The 23,409-nt window shown below is 40.4% G+C and overlaps 1 protein-coding gene and 2 long non-coding RNA genes across 5 annotated transcripts in view; 1 reads left to right on the top strand and 2 right to left on the bottom strand.

The window, feature by feature from the left end:
• LOC121110107 overlaps positions 1 to 13,181 on the bottom strand; it is a 40,590-nt gene extending 27,409 nt beyond the window's left edge. The window contains exon 1 of the long non-coding RNA XR_005858035.2: positions 13,020 to 13,181. This is a non-coding gene — a long non-coding RNA (uncharacterized LOC121110107). The remainder of the gene's footprint in view (positions 1 to 13,019) is intronic.
• On the top strand, positions 263 to 17,038 carry LOC107052755. 2 transcript variants are annotated; one of them, XR_005858032.2, is made up of 3 exons: positions 263 to 533; positions 785 to 879; positions 15,039 to 17,038. It is a non-coding gene; the product is annotated as an uncharacterized LOC107052755 (long non-coding RNA). The 2 variants fall into 2 exon arrangements; XR_001465464.4 differs by lacking the exon at positions 15,039 to 17,038 and adding an exon at positions 1,660 to 4,650.
• Positions 16,624 to 23,329, bottom strand: LY96 (lymphocyte antigen 96). Of its 2 annotated transcripts, none has more exons than XM_040696637.2 (5): positions 22,901 to 23,329; positions 21,414 to 21,503; positions 20,240 to 20,368; positions 19,106 to 19,158; positions 16,624 to 17,166 (listed from the first exon to the last, which is right to left on the bottom strand). In XM_040696637.2, the coding sequence occupies exons 1-5, from the start codon at positions 22,992 to 22,994 to the stop codon at positions 17,065 to 17,067; spliced, it is 468 nt and encodes a 155-aa protein (XP_040552571.1). In that variant the 5' UTR covers positions 22,995 to 23,329; the 3' UTR covers positions 16,624 to 17,064. The 2 variants fall into 2 exon arrangements, with proteins under 2 accessions (XP_040552571.1, XP_004939970.2); XM_004939913.5 differs by having other exon boundaries at positions 19,129 to 19,158.
• Positions 23,330 to 23,409: the final 80 nt, after the last annotated feature.

Genomic DNA, 23,409 nt, shown 5'->3' with positions numbered 1-23,409 from the left:
GTTTCTTGAAACACCACAAATGTTGCCATCTACCTCCTTTCCCTGTCATGCTCCCTTCGTGAGAAAAGTTCAAAGCCACAAGTTAATATTTGGGTCTCTCTTTGAGTAGCAGAGGTCAAGACATCTACCAGCCATGCATTCCGAAGCAGAACTCTTGCAGTCTACTTGCAGCCATACAGCGAGTAGCCAGTTTTTCTCTTGGACTGTAATTACATCTCTTAGGGAGATAAATCAACATTAATGCAGGGTCAGGCTATGACACGGGAACTCATCATAACATACAGTTTGCTCCTAAGTTCAGGTTCTGCGTGACTCAAATTGAATAACAAATAATATATGGAAAGTGGCACGCTGTATGTAAAAAGCTTGTGAGCTGAAGAAGCAGCTACATTCACAGCAAATCTCGAGCACTGTCAGTCATCCATTGAGCTCAGCTACTTGGTGTGACAGTCATTACAAGACGGGAGTTTTACAGGCACTTAAATGCTGTCCTCAAACAGTTACTTGCTGGCAAATCAACAGTGTGTGGTCAGGTAAGGTGCCATTCATATGTGCTCTGGGACTACTGAGTAGGTGTTGGCTGTCTAACCCTCCATAAGGTTTATTCAGTAGAGGCAGTAAAGCTCTAGTATTTATAACATTACTATCTGCACACATTTAAGTCTTGCATATTGCTGCATTTTTATCTCAGGGATCACTCAAAGAAACCAGAATTTTGCAGCTTGTTTTATTCAGAACGAGGGTGGTTTCTGCTGTGTTGTTGGTACATCTTTGCCTTCACCAGGACAGAACAAAGTGTTTCTTGAAGAGATGATGAATCAACATCAGAGTCTGCCCAAGCATAAAGGACCAGTGCAAAACACTTTCTGACTTCCTGTGGTATGTTCAGTATCTTTTTACCTTAATCTAACCAAGGGTATTTGTGAATCTAGTCACCACTTCCAAGGCCACTTAACACTCAGCCCTAAATGCTTTCTCCCCTTAGCCAGGCTATCTCATTGAATTAGGTGTTCAGAAGTCTGCTTCTGTCCAGGGTGTGGACCCCTGGAATCATAGACATATGGGCACTATATAGCATAAGCACAGCCAGTCTGCCTCATGTGGGATGGATGGGGCTCACTGTCCCAGGGCTGCAAAACCAGCCAGGTATGTCGGTGGTGCAAAAGACACGAGGTGGGCAGTAATGCTCAATGGCTTGTCTAGGATTCCTGCATGTAAAGCAGCTCAGGCGGAGTGATTCTTTCAGGAGGACTGGGTAGAGCAAAGAAGTTGAATTTGTTTTCCCTGAGCCCTGAGAAGGTGCCACAAACATCAGCCATTCTTTCCTGAGGATAATGAATTGCACTTTTATACTCACCACTCATTCACTGCAGATCGTTATGTAAACTATTTGTGACACTTGCAACATGACAAAGCCACAAAGCCTAAATGCGCTGTCACTCTAAAGGTCCCAATGGAGACGAACCAAAACCATAGCTCTGAATAACCTCAGATCACCCTAGTCCTGAGGGAAATGATGAGCAGAGAGGGCTGGCAGCAACACGAACCAGATGTCAGACAAGACCCTCCCCATACTCTTTTCTCACTAGGACCACAGAGTATTTTCCCTCCCTTTCTCCCCCCTGAGGCTTTTCATCTTTTTTCTTTTTTTGCAAACAGCTGAGAATTACTGTATCCCCACAGCAGTTTTTCCATGACAGGATGCTAAGCGCTACCTAAAGTCCTTCTGTGGATCCAACAAGTGGATCGATGCAATAGGAAAGCAGAAGCATCAGAGGATGAAAGCTGGCAAGCCTCCCTGGGCCATTGAAGGCTTTTTGGGCTCAGCTGCTTGCTCTGTCAGAGACAACCATCCCACAACATCAGCAGGAGAGGCACTCAGCCCCAGCTCCCTCACTGCCAATCCAGCAGTGCCAGGCCAAAAGGGCCATCCAGCCATTAAAAGGCAGATCCCACAGACCACCCCAAAGCTAATCCTGTTGTTTTGTCACCTCCCTGCAGAACTGTTTTCCTCACTGTTTTCTCACTGGACTGCAGACTGTTTATTCTTATGTATGCTGTTTCCTCTTGTGCAAAGAAACTGAATATAGCAACAAAACTTCCAGTATAAACTTACTGTTCTTGCTACCAGGCACTCTGCCAAATAATCACTGAAACTCGGAAGGGACAGGTAATAAAACATAGGAGAAATATGCAGGTGAATTCCATATTCACTTATCCTCAGTAGTGATATTATCACTAACAGTGATAGTGAGCTACAAGTGATCCATTGCTTTGCCAGATATAAATAAGGGCTGGGCTTGACATGCTTTTGAATGAAGCCTCTAGTTTGGCAATCAAAGTGTCTTGAGTGCATCCGCCACCCACACTTTAACCCATTGCTAGTGTAGTCCTGACACAAGCGCAGTAGCAACAGCTGAATGTGAAATGCCTGTACATCCAGATATATCAAAGTGAACCAGTCTTGATCCCAGAGAGTGGTAATTGACCTCAGGCATAGGAGCCAGGAGGCTTAAACATGACATTTTGGTAATTGCAGCTTTTCTCAGCAGCAGCAGGGGAAGGGAAACATTTATTGCATGCTCCTAGAAATTCTTAGCAATCAAAGCCACTGACAGACAGCATCGGAGAGGCGGCAGCGGAGTCAGTTCTAGGAAGCGACACCTACTAATGAAAAAATACTTTCTGTTAGAGAGCTGGGATGCTCTTCCAGACCGCCTCCAGCAAGCTTGCCTGCCAAATGCCAAAGAGCTGTAGCGCTGAGCATCTTTTAAGAAGGGAGAGGAAGTATTTCACTGAAATCTACTGAGCAGATCTGTAATGAGCTTGTTTGGCTCAGTGATTAGTTAGTGGCACAGTCTTTTATCTTTGAAAACCTTGCCGCTTCCATTTTCCTTTTTATTCTTGTGAAGCAAGCTAACTAAGTTGACACAGCCAGGAACTGTATTATGATTCGTAATTGTAGGACTAAGAATCTATTTTCATTGACTGGACAACAGACAGAAAGTGACTCTGCAGCTGACTCCTGGGACAGCATGTAAGATATGTGTGGTATGTGGTAAGCTTTGTAGTCTTCTTTGGCAGAGGAAAATTCCCTAGATAAGGAGTGGTAGGGAGGAAAAGGAGGAACCAATAGCAAACTTTACAACAGCAGAAGTCTTCAGAGAAAGCTGAGGTTTGTGTGAGAATCTTATCTTCTATGGAAAGAGTCATTCTCTTAAGCTAAAACAGTAAGTACATGTTTAAACATCCAAACTTGAATCATTGTGCCTCAAGTAAACCCCACAAGCACAGATGCAAACAACCCTACTTCACCTCTGGTCTTTCTGGATCAAAGTATGTCTCAAGGCAGATCTTACAACACCTACTGAAAAGCCAGAGCAGTGCTCTCTCCATTGTAAAAGAATGAATAGTGTTGTTACTCAATAAATGTGTAAATCCCCGGTGATTTACAGGCACTTTAAGCCATGTATCAATCTCATATTCACTCTGAATTGCAGACTTTTTGAAATCAGACATTCTCATTAAATGTTACCACCTATTTGGGTCACCCTGGTTTATAGAACAATATACCCAGCAAATTAAACTTTATTTCAGAAGTTCATTAGTCTGAAAGAAAATGAAATGTGGGCTCAGTCACCTTTGTACAGATGAGTCTAGCATGTGAGTACTTTAATTCATAATTTCCCTAGCCAATAGATCCACCTCAGAGGGTTTTTTGGTAAGCTGATGTGTTTATACTTCCAACTCAGATAGCTGGTCTATGTATTTCCATAGGTTAGTAGACTTTGAAGGCACTGCCAGACAGCTACTATGCAAAGCTGCAGGAAGAGAGACCTGCAGGGGACAGCAGGCTCAGGTGACAACAGCCCTTATCTGTTCTTGCCCTCTGTGTCCTGCCTGCACATTGCTCTCACAGTGCCCTAATGGCAACGCTCCCAGCATACATCAGGTTTTGGTATGAGCAGGAGCTGATGCAGTCACACCCCTTGCAATAGGGGTGTGCAATAGGGGACCAAACATCCAGCAAACTTCTGCCTCAGCCAGTGGACATACTGGTGCTCCCCATGCCCAGCTGAGAGCATGGGAAAGATCTGTGCTCTCACACAAGCCTAGCTTGACAGTCTGCTATAAAGTAACAGTTGGTGATATATGCTTTCAGCACAGTGAGATAAGTGATAAACATGGATATAAAAGCACATTAACAACAAAACTAATAAAATACAACACAACAGCACAATGGTCATAGGACGTAACACAAGACACAATATGCCATTTGCAGATGGTGCATGTACCATAAAAACGTCATTGCAGTGATGTCCAGCAGATCGTTCTATTTCTGTTGCAATTCTGAATATCCAGCCCACATCATGTTGGATAGCAATGCCCACCTGTTTTTGGCAAATAATAGCCTTTTCATATTTAGTGATTGATGTTTCCAGGCCTTCATTTTGAAAATACACTGTGTTACATATTATGCCTAAGAATAAGGTCCAAGTTGGAATCCTACAGAAGTACTTTAGGGTCTCCAGAATGAGTTACAACACTGCTCTAGAACGTAATTGCTTAACAGAGAAATCTAGATTCAAATCTACCCTAAGGCTGTAGATTACATTTCGTTCTCCTTTTTTCTTAGGCCTTCATGAGTCTGTCAATATTCTACTCCAGTCAAAAAACTTTCCTTCTCCCATGCATGTATAAACCTGAGTGCATTACTTTGACAGAATATTGTGTGAAAACTCTTCCTTCAGATTTGAGTCAAATTCACATTCCATTGAGTATTTAGAAAAAGGCAAAACACATTACTAAGATATAGAAAGTCTCATCGCTGTTGGCTGCAGGCAGGACAAAGTTCAGTAAATGATATGCCAAACTGGAAAGGCTGATGAACCATCATCTCTCTTCATTCCATTTTGACAGTGCCAACACCTTCATCTTTAAACACTCAAATTTTTGTCACTAGCACTGCTGTACAGTATTTTCTGAACCCAGAGAATAATATGCTTTACATATCGCAGAACAAGGATTCACTATGTACTAAACAATCTCCAGATTTGAAGCCACATGCAGCCCACTAGACTGTAATTTCTTGGAACACCAATCAGGATGAATAGTGCAGAGGTTTTAATGCCAACCTGTGGAGATATCAAATCCCAGGTAAAAGAAAGCTGCCCGGGAATTCCTTTACAGAAGTAATATAGACAAGTCCAGCTTGACTAGAAGGTACTGAAATATCTGCATTTAAATAAAATTCAGTCTCATTAGGTTGCTTATTAGTTTCAACCACACGAGCTCATTATTGAATGTATAGCCTGTTAGTGAATAGGTGAGTGTAGTATTTCAAAACTATGAAAGGAATAGTCTTAATGCTGCAGGACTTATGCTGGAATATTTTCTGCTGCAGCATAAGTTCAGATTAATTACGAATGTTTTTGTAGAGGAAAAAATATTGTATCCAACCTGCAATGTATCACATATGCTCACCAGAAAAGTGGCAAAGTCTTTCCCTGTCTAAATAAAGCAAACAGGTTTGTATCAGCTTTCACCACGCTGAATTTGTCCAGTTGATGTAAAACAATATAAAAATGTGTGTTTGTTTTGAACAGACCATGACCAGTAAAACCAAACACAGGACACATTTCTGAGAGCCCCCAGTGTGTGTGTTTAAGTGGGCTGGCTTCGTATTATCACAGGATTTTTCAGCACTCTGGGTGTAGTAACACTCTAAGCCGTGGCTGCTTAGCACCTCTCAACACAAGGTACAGCCTGCAAAGGGAAATAACTTCTTGACAGCTTTCCCCACATCAGAGGGTTTGGGGGTTTTTTTGTCTGCTTTTCATGAAATTCAGAAAACATTTGAGTGAACTTTTTGTTGTTATGGATGAGATCCAAATCTGTACAGAGAAGAAGTGCAGAGGACTAATGAGGTTCTTCTGCCCTGAGGTGGCTCCCACCCCGATGAACTCCACGCACTCTTGCTATAAGGGCAGGAACAGCCTGATCCAAACAGGGAGAGCAAAAGGAACCTGTGCAAGCCCATGACTACATCAGGCCGTGCAGGAGCTTGAACTTTATCAGTTCAAACTGCATCAGTTAATCACAAGTGCTGAAACGAAGCTCCAGCCCCTTTGCTATGCCTACTGCTAAGGCTTTTATGTATACAAACATACATCCACACACACACACAATCTCTTTGATAAACTGTTATGTTCATTTCTGTTTGTGTTTAAAAATAAGTATTTCTAACGTGCTGATTAGAGGAACAATCATTTTTAGCCATACGTATCACGTTCAAAAGCTGCACACAGAATAAATGTAGTTGAAAGGTTTGAAATAGAAGAGAATATAAAGAAGGCAAATAGAATAGCTGGGTCTTGTCTTGGAAAGAAAAACATAAAGAATGCATAAGGGAATGTAGCTGGCATAGGGGTGATAACCAAAGATAATTGTAGAAGCAAAAAAACAAAAAAAAACCCAAAAGTTAAAATTAACACTAAGCCTGTAAAAGAGGATGGCACAGCTAAATCTGAAAGTAATATTGATGGACACAACATTGCTGGATATATTCACAGTTTCAACCCAGAGAAAAGCAAACAAACAAATCAAAATCACATAAAAATAAAAGAAAATACGCTTCTAGTTAAAATAAAATTAAAAATTATAGAAAAAATACTGTTTGTCTTCTCCAGAATTTGGCTTCATATCAAATGTCAACATAGAAGTGACCTTGCATTCTAAAATATGATTGATCCAGCAACCACTGTACCACTTAACTTTTCCACCTTTGCAAGGCAGCCTTGGGCAGTTCTCTGTTGTCTGTTGCTTTCTGACAGTGTGAGCATCCTTGTCTGCTACATACTGTTAATCATAGCTTTTAATTTGAATCACTATTAGCTTCTTTAACATTTAAAGCAGGCTTGCTAGAGAGCGAAACGATAGCTCCCAGGCAACAGAAGCTGCTCACTTCCTTTCCAAGGAATACAAGTATTGCCAAGCCGTACTTTCAGGGTGGTGCTGAATTATGGGCACAGGTGCTCACAGTTGTCTCTACATTCAGGTAACTCTCCATTAGGGTACCAATGGATGAGATCATCTCCTCTTCTTTCCTCAGTGCAAACAGGAGTAGGGAAAAGGGAGGGCCATGAGGGTGACCAGGCCCCCAGCTAGTGCCCACAGAAGCAGCTCAGGCTCAGCAGAAGCACGTTCGTGGGGCATGCAGCACAGCAGGCCTTCACCTCACTGATGGACCCTCACACCACTGCAGCCAGGTCAGTCAGATCCCCAAGGCCTTGTAATCCAGCTCAGGAGGTGCCTGAGCAATCACGTGCAGCTTTGGTCACAGACAGGGTACAAACCATGCACACATCTTTGGGTAAAGAATTCTAATTCTCATCCCCTGAAGCATGCTTCCTCAGCAGCTCAACATCTCTGATGCTGCTTTTCCTTACAACTCTTCTTGCATGACCTCAATCACTCTCCAAGTGAATTAGTTTGGTTCTAATCGGTAAGATAATTAACATCTCATTTTAAGCGAGAAAATAGTTCTCTTCATTTCAGTGCTGTATTCTTAAATCTGACCTTTGCCTCCAACTCAGTAACTTTAGAAAAACTTCACCTGATAGCAAATCCATGTTAAGTGCTGACCAGGAGTCAGAATCCCAGTGAATTTTAATATTAGAAGGACTTTCCAGCTCTGACTCAGAAGAAATACGTGTGATTACTACACGAATTACTGCTTAGGTTTCCTTTGAAGATGTGTGTATAAAGGTAACTATTCAGTCAGTACACACTGTTGGAATAAAACCTTCTTCAAAACTTCAGCCCCCTGTGTGGATCAGAGTGACCCTGAGTCCTTTGACAAGCAAAAAACAACTTCATGTTGCAGGAGATTTTTATGCCATAAGTAATGTGCTAAGGGGAGGTGAGGAAATTTGCAAATATAGATATTTTCAGGAATTGGGAGACTTTTAAAGGGACAGAGTTTCAGAAAAATTTAGGCAACATAACTCATCCTTAGGAGAGATTCTCTGTCAACTGTAAAGATGAAAGAAGTCGTATTTGTCTTTGAAAATGCTAAAGGAGCACCTAGATCTCTTGCGTTTCATTTGCTGATAGTCAAAGAAATCCCAGGAGGCAAAAGCTTAGCCTATACCCAGCAGTTTCTAACATTACTGACTATAGGAGACTGGTTTCCATATAGTTTAAACAACTATTCCTCCTTTCAACTTTCGTACTTTAACTCAATTGTCAGTAAAGACATTTCCAGTACAGCTAAACTTTGATCATGAGGCAGTGACTGTGATGTGCTCTGCCATTCAAATGAGTGCTTATTTTTTAGTTCCTCTCTAAGATGGTAATAGGCTTACAAGGTACTCTGAAACTGCATAAAGACTTCTCTTCATCAAAGCAAAGATTTCTGCAGATTTTGGGAAAACGTGTGAATTGCACAGCCTAAAAGGTGATAAATGATTGGGTTATTAAAGACTGAATTGTAAGGATGTAGCAGAAAGGGGCACATTAAAAATGAGTGACAACGTTTCCCAGCTTGAGCTCATAACGACACAGCCTTAATATTCTCCTCACACTGTTTGGAATTTATGCATAAAATTTCCTGCAGCAGTGACTTTTGGTTGTTTGACAGATTCAAACTGACAGTCTACAGGTGAATGGCTTTCTGCCACATTACTAGTCTTGAGTCATTCAGGAGTGCAGTGACAAGTATATATTATGTGTAGGCACTCATCTTACCAAGGGCCAAGCTGTAAAAATCCTTCTAAAAAATGGCTTCATTGACTTAAACAAGTTTGTGTCATGCTTCAGGATGCATAGAATTTGTTCCAAGTACAGAGCTTCCTTTCACATTTGATTGCTCCTTTTTTATTCAGTGAAGATAAGCTCTCCTTGCTCTGTAATTCGTAGAGCAGTTGTTGGTTTCACAAAGTGAGGCACTAACTTACAGCCACCTCCATCTTTTATGCTAGGCTTCATTCCTGCTTTGGAAGGATTACCAAGATTTTAAAAGGCTAAATCGAGCAAATTCCATCTCTTTCTTGAACAATTTAGTAATTATATTACTGGTTTAAATAGTCAGATTTTACATCCTTTTTTTTTTTTTTTTTTTTTCATCAGAAATGTATAGAGTAATTACAATCTAAAACATGCAGTCAACATTGTGTGGTTTGTTTTCATACTCCTGAAGGGAATAAGGCTTTCTTGACAACTCAGAAAATGTACTCTTCTAGGTTAACATAAGTTTTATTACTCGGCATATAAATTAGCAGTAGCTGGTTTGTGTGGAAATCCCCACTGTCCTGCTGTAAGTGACCACCTCCAGTAATAGGGCTAAAGCTTCACCCAATGGGGAGGCCTTCACCTTCAAAGTGCCTCAAAACACATTGCTTTTTTCTTAGATTAGTTTCTCAACCTTCAGATCTAGCCTAAAGATAAAGTAATCACTGAAACATCAATCACTTTGTCTAGGGATTGCATTAATGTTCTTGTGTATTTTAAATAACACAGCCATGTACTTCATTATGGTGGAAGATAATAGGTTCATTTTGCCTACAGTCTTCTATTTCAGAGTACTGTGGTCAATGTGTTGTCCCTTGGAAAAATGCAACAGCACTGCAAAAAAGGCTGAATTTGATGTCAAATCTATGTAACCTCAGCTTAAGCATCAAGACAATTTATATGACCAAGACCCATCACAGTTAGGCCTCTGGCTCCACTTACAGCTTGATTATCCTGCAAAATCCTCCTGTTTAGATTTTGGAATATATCTCACTGTATTGTGCTATATGATTTTCAGGCTGCTAATGAATTACAGTGGAAGTCACAGTGGGAAATAAGAATTAATGCAGTTTGCCAGTCATCCTCAGCAGAAACCTACCTTACACTGTTCCAAACCACAGCCACCTGGTAGTGTAGCATTTCTAGGCTGCTCTTTGGAGATATCAAAAAATTTCATTGCCCATTACAAAATTAAGCGATTTTGGGGTCACTTTCTTGGGGCTTGATGCTTATTATGGGCTTTAAATCTGGCAGTTAATAATATTTCAAAGAATACTTATAATACTTTTTTACTAATTTCATAAATATTTATACAGTAACAATCAGGGAAGCAACTGCCCTGATTACAAGCTACTTCCAGAAGACACCAATGGAATCCAAATATTAAAAACAAGCAAACTGATCATTATAATTGTAGTTGCTAAATACCTTGACCTCATGTTTAATTTTAGCTCTTCTCACAAAATGGTCTCTTAGTCATCCCTGTTGTACTGACAGAATGTTCAAAGAAAGTCTCCTCTTTCCAATAAATCTAATATTGCTGTCTGAATCACTGATACTGCAGTGTTTCATCTATAAATATTTAAAACATCTTGCCGCATTTGATTATATATTTTATGTAACATTTTACCCCACCTATATCTTTTTTCCTTATTTTCCTCCACATACTTACTCAATATTTTCTCCCTCCAAATACTGTGATTTTTGGTGAAGGAGCAGAATGCCACTAGGACTGGCTGAGACTGTTGATAGAGCAGCACTGAAACACAGAGCAGTCATATTTCTGCTCCATCCAAGAATGACAGGTACTGTTGGCTTTGCTGAGGCATTCCCTCCCTTGCTCCCTTTCCCCTGCACAGGGATTCAGACCCAAGCTTTGTAAATCAATGAATGTTTATACTAGAATCAATTTCATCCTAGAAGGAAAGATCATTTGGTTTATCACAGATTTCTCATTTACAGTCAAAATCATTTGCATTATGACCATGATAAGATTAATATGTATAAAAATATAGGTTACTGAGTATCTCCAGTACAATTTGGTGGCACCACTTCTATTAGGGCTCATCAGAAGGTAGTGAATCAGGCTGAGAATTTCACTAAAATCCTAGTGCCAATCATAATGGGCTGTGAACTGCCCTTCAGCTCCATGCCCAGGTGACCAACTTCCCGCTTCAGCTCAGTGCAAACCACGTGGGTCCATGATTGCCCCTCTCTATGGAGGGAGGCAGAATGTGGATTAAATTTTGGTGTGCAAGGAGGACTCATCAGTTATATTTATTACACCCTTTGATTGTTATAAACTGAAAAGTTAAAAAAATGTGCATGACTTGGTCTGCTCCCCAGGTCATTTTGTTTCCCACTGTACTGTCTCTAAAGTTTTCACGTTGCCTTTCACAGACCAGTTCCAGAAAGAGGCATATAAAGTCACTTATAGTTGGGCTGTGCATCTGCACCTATCAGGCAAAGCAGACTGCCAAGTAGATCTTAATATGAGTATAGTAATTACAGGTTGACTCCGAGCTTATCAACAAAATCATGACGACTTTTTTGGCACAGTCTATCTGTGAATAGTACTAATATGACAAAAACATAAAGTAGAAAAAAAATGTATTGGTTGGTGAGGCATTCAATTTTGACAACTTCTTTGAAATTACTAACCTCTAAACATTGCTACTCCTCAAATTTAAGCAACTTGCAGCCCACTATTTTTAAGTTATTTCATCAAAATGGGTAGATAACATTCTGAAATTAATTATCAAAGCAATGTATTTCATTTTTTCTACCTTATTAGTCATCTGTGAGTACTTTTCCTTTAGTTTAATAATTGGAATCATAGAAACATAGAATTGCTCAGGTTGGAAAAGACCCCAAAGATCATCAAGTCCAACCACAACCTAACCATACTACCCTAACTCTAACAACCCACCACTAAATCATGTCCCTGAGCACTAGTTTTGCTTGAGACAAGCAATTTCTTTAGGTTGTTTTTGTTTGCTCATTTGTTCATTTCTGAGGAATGTCTTTCCTCTATAATTAAAATATTAAAATCTCCCAAACATTAATAGGTGAGAGCAACAGCATATACAGCAGCCAGAGTCACTGATAAGCAGCCAGGAGAATCAGAAAGGCATGTTGCTGCTAGCTGTCTTTTTTTCTGACAGTCATATGTGCAGCTTTCACTAATGATGATCGCTGATCTACTTTTCAAAGCTTTAAAGAAACAAGGAAAATTACACTATGAAATGTCCCAGACATGGAACAGATTACTTCAGTGCCATGTACGATCATGAAGGGTAACTACCAGTGTGTTCAGTTGGTATTCAGAGGTGAAATTAAATCAAGTCATCTTAAAATAGAGTTATTTAGGGTCAAAGTGAACAACAGTTTACTCCTGAATGCATTGCCTTGTCTTTGATTGTTTATTCCTTTATGTATCTTGTAAACGAAGGGCAGGTTTTTCAATTCTAATGCTTTCAGCAGACTAATGCTGAAATTTTTCAGTGTTTTCTGTATCTATCTTTAATTTTCTTAAGGATTTTTTTTAACTTCCTTTGTTGAAACTGGTAATCTATGTCACTATATGAAATATACAAAAAAAAAAAAGTAAAATGTCTAAATGGATTCTGACTGAAAGCAGTGTATATGCGAAGTAATCCAACTTCCAAATCCATACTGAAGTATTTCTGCAGGAGAGATGTCAAACATGCTGGGGAACAAAAACCACAGTGGATGCTCCCGGCTAACAGAAGTTACTCCTTGGGAAAAACTATCTGATCTGTTGTACATGAAGGCTTTGTGCAAAATGGGGAAAACAGGGTCAGATGGGGACCTCTACATTCCGAAAGTGATCATTCTGTCCTTTGAGCAAAGAGCCAGGCTTGCTATTAGAACTTTTGCTTTCTTAGTTGTGGAAGTAAGGAGTATAATTTTCAAAACACAGCACATTTAGTAGCTATTTAGACTAAAGCCCAAGAAAGAAAAAAAGGCAGGCAGAAGCTTTGTTGGGAAAGTGTTATAAGTTATTGGGCCAAATATGTATATCATATATATGCATGTAGATAAAGCATATATATTTTTATATCGATATATACATATATATATATACATTCATATACACATATATATATACACATACATATATGTATATATGTACATATATATATATATACACAGTATTTCTTTGCCAGTAAAAAATGTATGTGGAGTAAAGGAGGTTATGGACGTACCCATGTACAGCAGGCGCGCAGTGAGGCCATGTCTGGGATCCACAGACCCGATGTATGTGCACATGGACTGCTTTCTGGGGTTGCCAAAGCCCACTCATTTCTAATGCAAGTGAAGAGACCTTCCACAACCCCTTTCTCTGTCCTCTGTTCCCTGAGCTCTCCGAGCATGCCGTCTCTCCCTCCTCATCCCTTCCCATTACAAATGTCACATCCCCATCTGCTGCCCCTGAGCTCGCTGTGCTGGCAGGCTCACACGGGCAGAAGCAGCAGCTGACGTTATTCAGCCCAGTGTGCCACACTGGCATTCCAAAGGCAATTACTAGCATTTTCTGCAGAGAAAAAAAAAAGAAAAAAAGAAAAATTAATCAGTGCTGCTGCTTGTCCCTTTGGATGCCTGTAGCACAGACCAGGACCTACCTCCTGCATTACCATGTCCAGCTCCTCACCCAGGCACAGTACAGTTTATCTGCTCGGGGTGACGATGAGTGCTTTTCTCCAGCTAACCTAGCTGGTGGCTGAATGATTGCTTTTGCCTCCCGGAACATCTCGAGGAGTAAGACATGCTTTTGTAATATCTGAATTATGTAGAATTTTCCTTCTGTCCCCATCCCAAGTGGTGCCAGCAGATGTGTGTTACCATGGTCAGCAGGACTTCTCTTGAGTAAAATTATCTGTGCTTCCCTGTTTTATCAAATAATAACGCAGCTCAGAAAGAGTGTGCTCTTACTGAAAAACACATTTTACAGGAACTGCTTCTTCTGATAATTACATATTTGGCGACAGAGGGTGAGGGGGTGAAGAAAAGCTATTTTCCCATCTGCAGAAAATCCTGACAGCCTCTTAAAAACAACAGTAATGAGGGAGAGAAAAAGGAGATATTTGTGAAGCATTTCAACACTGCTCTCATGCTGTAGCTGCACACTGGGCCTTCCTTGATTTATTTCGTTTTACAGTGGGGAGCTTTGCACAGCTAACTGGAACTCTTGGCAAAGTACAGATATGTCAGAATCTGCGGTTCTCACTGAATGTTTGAAGGCAAAAGTACTCAGTGAATGGCTTACTTCACACCATTCAAATTCTGACTGAGCGAGGAGATGAAGAAGCAAAAAAAAATGGATCAAAAGTTTGCTGACCCAATAAATGGAAGAAAAGGAAAAATTAAAACATGTCTTTATCAGTGACTATCAACACAATGAGTTCTTTCCCTCAGTCTTCACTGGCAGTCCTGGTTGATGAAAAACTATAAGCTAGCAGTGTGTGTTTGCAGCCTGAAAAACCAATGGTATCCTGGGTTCCATTAGAAGAGGGGTAGCTGGCAAGGTGAGGGAGGTGATTGTCCCCCTTTAACCTGCCCTCATGAGGCCCCACTTGGAGTACTGCATCCAGTTCTGGGGTTCCTGACACAGGAAAAATGTGGAGGTTTTGGAGAGGGTCCAGAGGAGAGCCATGAAGACGATCCAAGGGCTGGAACACCTCTTCTATGAAAACAGGCTGAAGGAAATGTGCTTGTTTAAGGCTGTAGGGAGATGCCATTATGGCCTTCCAATATTTAAAAGGAGTTTATAAACATGAGGGAAATCTACTTTTCATAAGGGTACATTGATAGTGATAGGATGAGGGGAAATGGTTTTAAACTAAAGGAGGAGAGATTTAGATCAGATCTCAGGGGGAAGTTGTGTACTCAGAGAGTGGTGAGGTGCTGGAACAGGCTGCCCATAGAGATCGTGGATGCCCCATCCCTGGAAGTGTTTAAGGCCAGGAATGGGGTCCTGGGCAGCCTGATCTACTACCTGATCTATCAATTGGCAACCTTGCCCATGGCAGGGGGGAAGGAACTCGATGATCCTTGAGGTCCCTTCTGACCCTAGCCATTCTATGCTTCTATGATTCTGTGATTCTTTACTGAGTCCAAGCAATCTCCTTGGTCCTAAAGACTCCTATTTCTTGGGAATCCCTGAGGGTGGGTTAGGAAAAGTTTGGAAAGGAAGCAAGTAAAATAACAAATTTTGTCAACTACAGGCACCAACAGAAGAGAGAAAAGTGTCTTAGCAACTGCCTGGAGAACGGGAACACAGAGCAAAGCCCTGCCTTCAGCTTTCCTGCCCACGCTGCAGTACCTGGGTAATGATGGGGCATGCTGCCTGCATGAACCTGACCCTACAGAAATTCTGCCTCCTCACAGGAGGGAGCACAGTGCAGCCGTCATCAATGCTGCAGTGAGTGGAAACATTCAATTATGGGCAGAAGAGAGGCCTAACGCCTTGGAAAGATCTTTGCTTTATAAAGCTGTGGCTCCTGCACTCTGTGTCGCAATCCTAGCTGCTGGCATGTGTAACCATAGCCCTTCAGCTGGAGCCACACTATAAAAGTCTGCAGCGTAAGCTGCTGAGCACAGATGGTTATCTGTAAATATCTCTATTTAGATACAGAAATTCTAGTTCCACCTCTACGTACTGTAAACATCTGTAGCACCCATAAGGCTGTAACATCCATAAAACACAGGTTTATGAAAAAACATGGGGCATGTATTTGATTCCCAGTTACTGTTGTTTTTCTCCCACCTTTAGTATCTGCTACTTAATAAACATAGCACTTAATCTAACATCCAGAATTATTCAGGACAACAGTGATTTTGGAACACTGACACTAAAACCTGTTCTGAGGTTTTGTCTTACCATTGTTGGACACTTGTGAAAGGGGTACAAGAGGACATCACGGTGAGACTGCTCCCTGGACAGGAAATACTAACAAGTAAAACAGAAGAAGAAAAGTAGAATTTGGTTATCAGTCTTTCTGGCTGCATATTAACTGACATTTTAGGTTAAGAGGAAACTACAGCTCTAGTAAACTGAATCAATCTTAAGCAGTAACACTCAGTGCTCAGAAGATCCTGACGTGGTCTGAGGACTGATCGCATCTCAGATGTTTTCTACTGCCATTTGGATGTAATTGTGGCTTCTTGTTTCCAGCCAAAACACAGTTTTGTTTCTTATATTTTTATTGATTTTTTCTCAGATTGTCAAACTAGCTATTCTGAAACTATTTCTAATAGGGTACTTTTATTTCTATGCCTTGCCCCCCCCCTTTTTTCCTTTCCTGGTGCTCAATTTGAAATATGTCTCTGTGTGTTAAGTGAGATTAAAAGCTTTACTTCCGCTAATTTTCACACTTTGAGCAGCTTGAAAGAGCTGTTTAGTTCTGATTTCATGGTTCTGGCTGTTCTGAAGCAATCTGCCAGGTACAGCACAACCCAGCGGCCAGTGTGAGCACAGCTTCTGCATGGGCACGTTCAATGGGTGGAAAAAAACACATTCACCAAGCCTAAAAGTTGAGTATGAAAAGTTCAACCTGTAGCTCAAGGATCATTCTGCTTCTGAAGGAGACAGCCTGGGAGGCTCTGCCCACCTCTTTGCTCAACGCAACATAAAAGCTGTGTCATGGTAGTTATAGCTCTGGGTGGGTGAACTCAATTGTGCTGGATTGGTGCAACTGGAAACATTCTTGATCAACATCAGCCACATAACTTTTTGCTCCTCTGCTACAGCTCTGTGCAGATGGAGTTGAACATTACGATAACGACCAAAAGTAAAAGCCATTTCACAAGTTGATTGTACAAACAAATTTATTGTTAAAAGAAAAAAAAACCAGAAAAGCATTTTTTTCCAGACTGAAATGCTGTTGTATTTTAAGTTGGATACTTCTAATTCTTGTAATTCAAATCTTCAAAAATTCTTGTATTAATTTAGCATAGTCTGAAATACTTGGCTTTTCCATAACTGAAGGCACAGCACTGAAATGCAGTTCTCAGTCTGACCATTTGCAGTTATTCTGTGGATTCATTGGGATGTCCAGCTCCAAGAGAAGCTACATATATTGACAGCATCTGATCGCAGCCATGCTATAAATGGATAAGACTCCGTCCTGTTGCTCTCCACACAGATGTGTTCTACCTCAGGAAAACTGGAGTGTTTTATATTTCATAAGATGGATTCCAGTTGTTTGCAGAAGGAGCCTCTATGCTCTGGATTTGAAACATTTGTTGAATTCAGAAAGCGTCTTGTTTTATTATCATGGTGAAGTTCAAGCACGTGATAATATTCTGCTCAGAATCATCAGAGAATGCTTGTAATATAACAGTATAATATCCCTAAAATGCAGGAAGAAAACAAGGAAATTAGTGTATAATGCTGCCCATTCTTGGCACAGTGGCCCCTTGAGGTCTCAAGCTGCCTAGTGATCCTTTGGCTTTATCCTAAATCATGGTGTCAGAGCCTTTAGAGACCTCTGGTCACAGTGATCAGCTCTGCACTGTGTGCCATGACTGAGCACTGCATGGGCAGTGGTGGCCCAGGTGTCCCCAGCAGCTCCAAGCTCACCTCCCCTCATAGAACAGCTGGCCCTGGACAAGTAGAATCCTGCTTGTCCAAACTTGAGCCTTTAGCCCAGCTGTAATTCATCCATGTTTTCTTGCAGTGATCACTACTGTAAGCAACACTGGTCTTTGAATCAGCTAGTCATTCTTTCCATATCTGCAGTTATGCCTGTGTATATTCTGCAGTCTGACCCATTAAGCAGTGAAACTCTAGATCTAGCTGTTGTCTAGTGACTCATCATATCCTTGCACAAACAAATTTAGTATACATCAGGACAAAAGACATCATCATGGCCCCTACTGAATTCAGGTCCCACTCTACCTCCTTTGAAACCTTCCTCTTCTGATACAAGCTAGGTTGATACGAGCACTTGGAAGCTGAAGGGTTCTTCAGACTAATCTGAAGACTGAGAGTTTGTAAGAGTTTCTGCTTTCCAGTAAAAGCTGATTAGCCAAAAGGAAGCATCAGGTCTGCCATAAACACCTGAACACCTTAACTATAGGAGGACTGCTTATGGCAGAGACAGTCCCTGTCTACTACTAGTTCTGAGGCTGGAAGAGATGTTCAGATGTCCAGCCTCCTCAGGGGCCTATGAATTTTGCATTAAGGGGAGACTGAAGATTTTGTGCCAGTCGGAACTCCTTGGTGACATGTGTGGGGTTAAATAGAGCTGTTAAGGCTAATGTTAGAGTCTTGGGAAGGCTTAGTTGATGAGGAAGGTGTTGGGCTACCCTGAGGACTCCTGATTTAACACCGAAACATTGCTTTTACTTTTGGATATTGTTATTCCTGTCCAAAACTTTGCAAAGGGTTTCAGGGAGGAACAGATGAGCATATGAAAAGAACCTAAGAAAAAGAGTGAAATGGACAGAAAGAATATGAATGGACCTATTAAAACAGGTAAAACGAAACAGAATAACTTACCAAATGAAAATGAACAATTAAAGTGACATTAACTTTATACTTTTGGTCATTTATCAAATAGAGGAATAATAAAGGAAGAATAATCTGAACACATCTGGGATTTCAAAGATGCTACCATTCTGGACCTATCACTTCAAGCACAAGAAAGTTTTCTGACATTTTCTTTTGCTGTTCTCTACAGCAAAAAAAAAAAGATTGTTGAACCTATCTTTCCAGAAAATATATGAATGTAAGACATGGACCTGCTAGAGTGGGTCCAGAGGAGGACCACACGGATGATCAGAAGAATGAAGCCTTCTCCTTCACAGAAAGGCAGAGGGAGCTGGGCTTGTTCAGCCTGGAGAGGGCTGAGGCCTCCAGGCAGAGCTCGCTGTGGTATTTCAGTACCTAAATGGGGCCTACAGGAAAGTTGGAGGGACTTTTTGTCAAGGAATGTCAGAGAGGACAGGAGGAGGGGTTTTCAACTAAAAGAGAGCATATTTAGGTTAGATAGAAGGAATGAATTCTTCACTATGCAGGTAGTGAGGCACTGGAATAGGTTGCCCAGAGAAGCAGCAGATTCCCCATCCCTGGAAGTGTTCAAGACCAGGTTGGATGTGGCCCTGGACAACTTGGTCTGGTGGAATATGTCCATGCCAGTGGTAGGGGGGCTTGGAACTGGATGGTCTTTAAGGTCCCTTTCAACCCAAACTTGTCGATTGTTCTATGATTCAGTGATCATATAATTCTACAATTCCGTTAAGTATGCTATTTTAACATTACTATCTATTTGAATAAAATGAAAAGTACCTTTGGAAACAACGTTCTTTTACCTTTAATGTCAAATTCTGTTTCAATTGTTTCTGTAAAACAGATAAGCACAATACAAATGGTTACTTAAACATAAAGCCATCAGTGAAACTTCATAAATAACTTCAAAGCAGTATAGCATATCTCTCAGCAGCACTGCCAATGCCATTTACGATTCCTGGGATAAAACCTCCACCTCTTTATTCTCCTAAAACTCAGCCCATTTGCCTAAACAATGTGCAAGAAAATAGAAATCAACCAGAAAGCTACTGCAACATCTTCTACCAACCCCTTCTACTGCTCTAACTCTGATAATTCAACTTGTAATGATAGTTCAGACAAACTGATAACTGAGGAGAGTTGATATTTAACTGCTATCCTGAACACTTTGGATCAGAGCCTTTGTCATGCTAATGTTGGTTAGCTTGTACTACAGGATTGACTCTTCTCTAATAAAACACATTCTATGTGGGTATAGATAGTATCTCTAAAATACCATCCTCATACCTGAATAAACTGTTCTGTATGTAAGTAGTGACCCTAGATCCTCTTCAGCTTTGTGTGCAGTCCAGTCAAGTGTAGTGTTTGCATGTCATTTTAGAAATGTTAGCAATAAAAGTGTCATAACACAATAAAGAGTATTACTAATCCCAATCTACAGAGATGGAAACAACACTATAAAGACATTAAGGAGTATAATTTGAAAACACTCAATTTTAACAGAGTTCTGCCACCAGAGAACTGCCTGCTCTAAATTCTGCCACCTGAGTCATGAGGTGAGGGGTGAAATCATTGGCCCACATGGCTTGACTAGAGTCCACCTGTGTGCAAGCTGTGATTAGATGCTTTGCTCACAAATGGTGAAGTATTACACCTTTCAGTGCCTTAAGCTGCTGCTGCTGGGAGCCAGAGGTCCCAGAGACAGAGAGGACACCTCAGTGATGGCTAACCTTGATGAAGCTTCACCTTAATGTTTCTGGGTTTTCCTTTTAAGTGAGATGAATTGATCATAAAGAGAAAATTCTATGTGCGTGGGTTGATCAGTTAGTCTTCTCAGAAATGTGCTTTGTAGCAAGTACCAGTGGCCAGGTTATGCCACAGTCTGCAACCTGCAAGGCAAGGTTTCCCACTGACCTCCTTTCAGTCCTCCACACAGAGAATATTGGTCGTCGGTCCCGCTGCAAAGAACTTGTTTCCAGTGCAATGCTCTGGCACCTTCATACCAGACTGTGAAGACTATCTTCAAAAAGGCAACATCACTTTCTAGTTAAGATATTGCAAGTAAGAAAAAAGCAACTGGTAGGGAGGAAAAAAATACATGTGCAGACATACCATTTAGACTAAAAATCTACTTTTTTCTGAAATTTCTTTTTTTTTTTTTTTTTTGGAGTCCCTAAAAACTAATAAATATGCATTTCTTGAAAACCGTTCTTTCCAGAAAAAAAGTTGGTTTCCTTTACCAAAAGGCATCAGCCTTAAGAAATATTAGTGACAAATTTCAAAATCTCTTTCATTTTCTTCATCAAAGACAACAGCATTCACTTAGCTCCATAGCTCATCCATGAGAGATTCCACACATGTAATTTTAAGCAGGTATTGTAAGGAAATTGTCCAGATTGTTGGTAGCCATCACAAAGTTACTTTACTGGGGAAGCAATCTTACCCCCGCTTCAGACTTCTTATTGAGCAGGTGAACTTTAAGATGTAGCTCACAGACTAAATACAATCACAGAATATCCCGAGTTGGAAGGGATAAGGATCATCAAGCCCAACTCCAAGCTTCACACAGCACCGCTCAAAAATCAAACTCTATGTCTGAAAGCGTTGCCCATACATGTTTCATTACACAATTTGCCAACTTAAAACTGGGTTTAAAGATTAGTTTAAAGCTAGTCTAAAGCACACACAATCCATTACTAAATTTCCAGTTACTGGAGTATGCGTATTTATATTTTTTTCCCCTCAAAATAGCGTGGGTCTTTTTCAGACCAGAAGATGTATGCAGCAAAAGTTTGTTTGCTTTTTCTAGAAGTACCTGAGCTGCCTCAAAGTGGCACGTGCAGTGCCAGTCAGTGTGCTGAGCTACGGAACCTGCACAAATAAGTCAAATTCAAACACTCTTATTTTCACAGTTTAGAAATCATCACTTCTGTCCGCCGCTGTATTTTATCTATTCCACTGTTAATCACAGAAAAGTATCTCTTAAATAAATTGACATTTAGGATAAAGTGTCAGTTTTTTGCTTGCATCAGTTTTATTATTTTTTTTGCATTTGGACAGTATGATTCTCTAGGAAATAGTGACTCACTTGGAATCCAGGTAACAGCAGCGTGCCAGATGGATTTGTTCAGTATACTGCAGGGTGTCATATTAAGCTTGAAATAATGAGCTGAAGAATCTACAGGATAAAATTATTTCATGTCGTTCGTGAGAATGGATTTCTCTAGTGAATTACACATATGTATACACTTACAGTAAACACAAACACAATATGAATAGATTTAATATAAAGTATATATTATACAATTGTGTAATCTAATTACTTGTAGTAAACATTAAAGATCTTTTCAAATGATATTCCTGATTGTTTACATGGTTAGAAGGCAAAAGGTGCGTCATATTACTTTGTGACTGAGAAGTAAGAAAAGTCATTTGTTGGATGAATTACATTCTGCACTCAAACAGTCAAAAAATATGCTTCTTTCTTTTTCAAACTCACACACTTTACATTAGCATTATGCCACCAGGATCCTCTGATAAAAATATTCCTACTTATGCTAGCTGTGTATTATACATACTAGCATGTTGCCCAAGGCTAGCAGGTCACCTCAGGTAGAAACAGTGACTTCATCATGATTTATAATGAGCTCTGTCTTCTATTTTGTAGATTCAAGCAAGGGTTGTGCAAAAGGACTGTCTGACTGCTGGTAATTGGCAGTCATGTTCTGATCATAACTGCACACAGGAAATCATGATAGAAAAATGGAGAACAAAACACACAGTAGTCTCAAAAGCTCAGTTTGCAAGCTTAGGCCTAACACACTCGTTACATTTTTTAAATGAGTGTTAACGGAAAGCAAAGTAACTCAAACATTCCCTCTTGTGCTTTAGTTTATATAGATGTTTTACAGGTGATCCACGCTGGTGATGCACATAGACATGCTTCTTTCCTTGAAAAATATCTATCTCCTAAAATTCCTACCTTCCTGCCATTGAGTATACTTGTGTACATGGAGCCTGCTTGGCCCTCGCAGCCTCGTTGTGCCTCATTGCTGCGGAACTGATGAAAAATATCAGTGAACTACATGGATCCTCTGGCCTACTGCTCAGAGACAGCTAGCAACCAGAAGAGAGGCTGTCTTGCTGCCCCAGAGCTGCATTGAACCCAGCCTGGCACAGTCTCACAGACAGCTTTTTTTTTTCATTTTTTTGAGTGTAAAATATTAGTTAAATCAGTGTGGATAATGAATACAATACAGAACTTCCAAACCAAATTCAAAACCCCTATCTTCCACCTTTTCCTGAATCAAACTATGCCTCATGCTTTCTCTACGGAGCAATAAACACCTTCCCTCTTAGCTACTGCAAGCCACCATTGAGGTAATATTTACATTTATACAGTATAATTCTTATAATAGGGTGATTAATAACAGAAATATACACCAGCTGAAACTCTTGTTTATATTTGCCTGATTCATCCAAGAAACATATGGAAGAGAAAGCTCACATTGCCTTAGGCTAAAGTAATTATTGTGCACAGGCCAGAAAGAAAAGAGTAAGCTAGTTTCTACTTACCACAAAAAGTATAGGACAGTTCTAGATCTGACGATGTACAGAAAAATCCACTGACTCCAGGAGTGAACAAAATGAAAAGGACAAACTCAAACATATTTACTTATTTTGATCGGTATTGGGTGGGATGCTTCATTTTGGGGAAAGAGGAACAAAAATTCAGCACGGTCATCCTCAGTCACACATCTCCAGGGAATATTCGTTTTGTTCTGTCAAATTCTCTTAATTCTCTTAATTAACCCTATCACAGTGCTATCCGTTATCTTCGTCATAAATTTCATGAAGAAAAAGAATTTCTGCCTTTGTTGTTACATCTTCTCCAGACAGCACAGCTCATGTCACGAGTGAAAAATGAAAGAGAAAACTGTGTGAAATGAGGAAGTGAGAGAAACTAAAAATACGGTTACCAGAAGAATGTAAAAGGCAAGTGGGGCTGACTCAACAGAAGCAACTGTTGTTAAGGCTTGATTTCACATGCTCACAAGGTTTCCTGTACGCAATAAAGAAAAGTT

Source organism: Gallus gallus, chromosome 2, assembly GCF_016699485.2.
Source record: "Gallus gallus isolate bGalGal1 chromosome 2, bGalGal1.mat.broiler.GRCg7b, whole genome shotgun sequence".
NCBI classification, from domain to species: domain Eukaryota; kingdom Metazoa; phylum Chordata; class Aves; order Galliformes; family Phasianidae; genus Gallus; species Gallus gallus.
The sequence above is the reverse complement of the archived record's forward strand: the minus strand, read 5'-3'. Positions and strand labels throughout refer to the sequence as shown.

Coding starts and splice junctions, on each gene's coding strand:
- LY96 (XM_040696637.2), bottom strand. CDS start 22,994: ATGTTTGAGTTTGTCCTTTTCATTTTGTTCACTCCTGGAGTCAGTGGA. Junction 21,504..22,900: donor ACTGTCCTATACTTTTTGTG/GTAAGTAGAAAC, acceptor TTTATCCTGTAG/ATTCTTCAGCTCATTATTTC. Junction 19,159..20,239: donor GTGTGGAGGACTGAAAGGAG/GTCAGTGGGAAA, acceptor TCTGTTTTACAG/AAACAATTGAAACAGAATTT.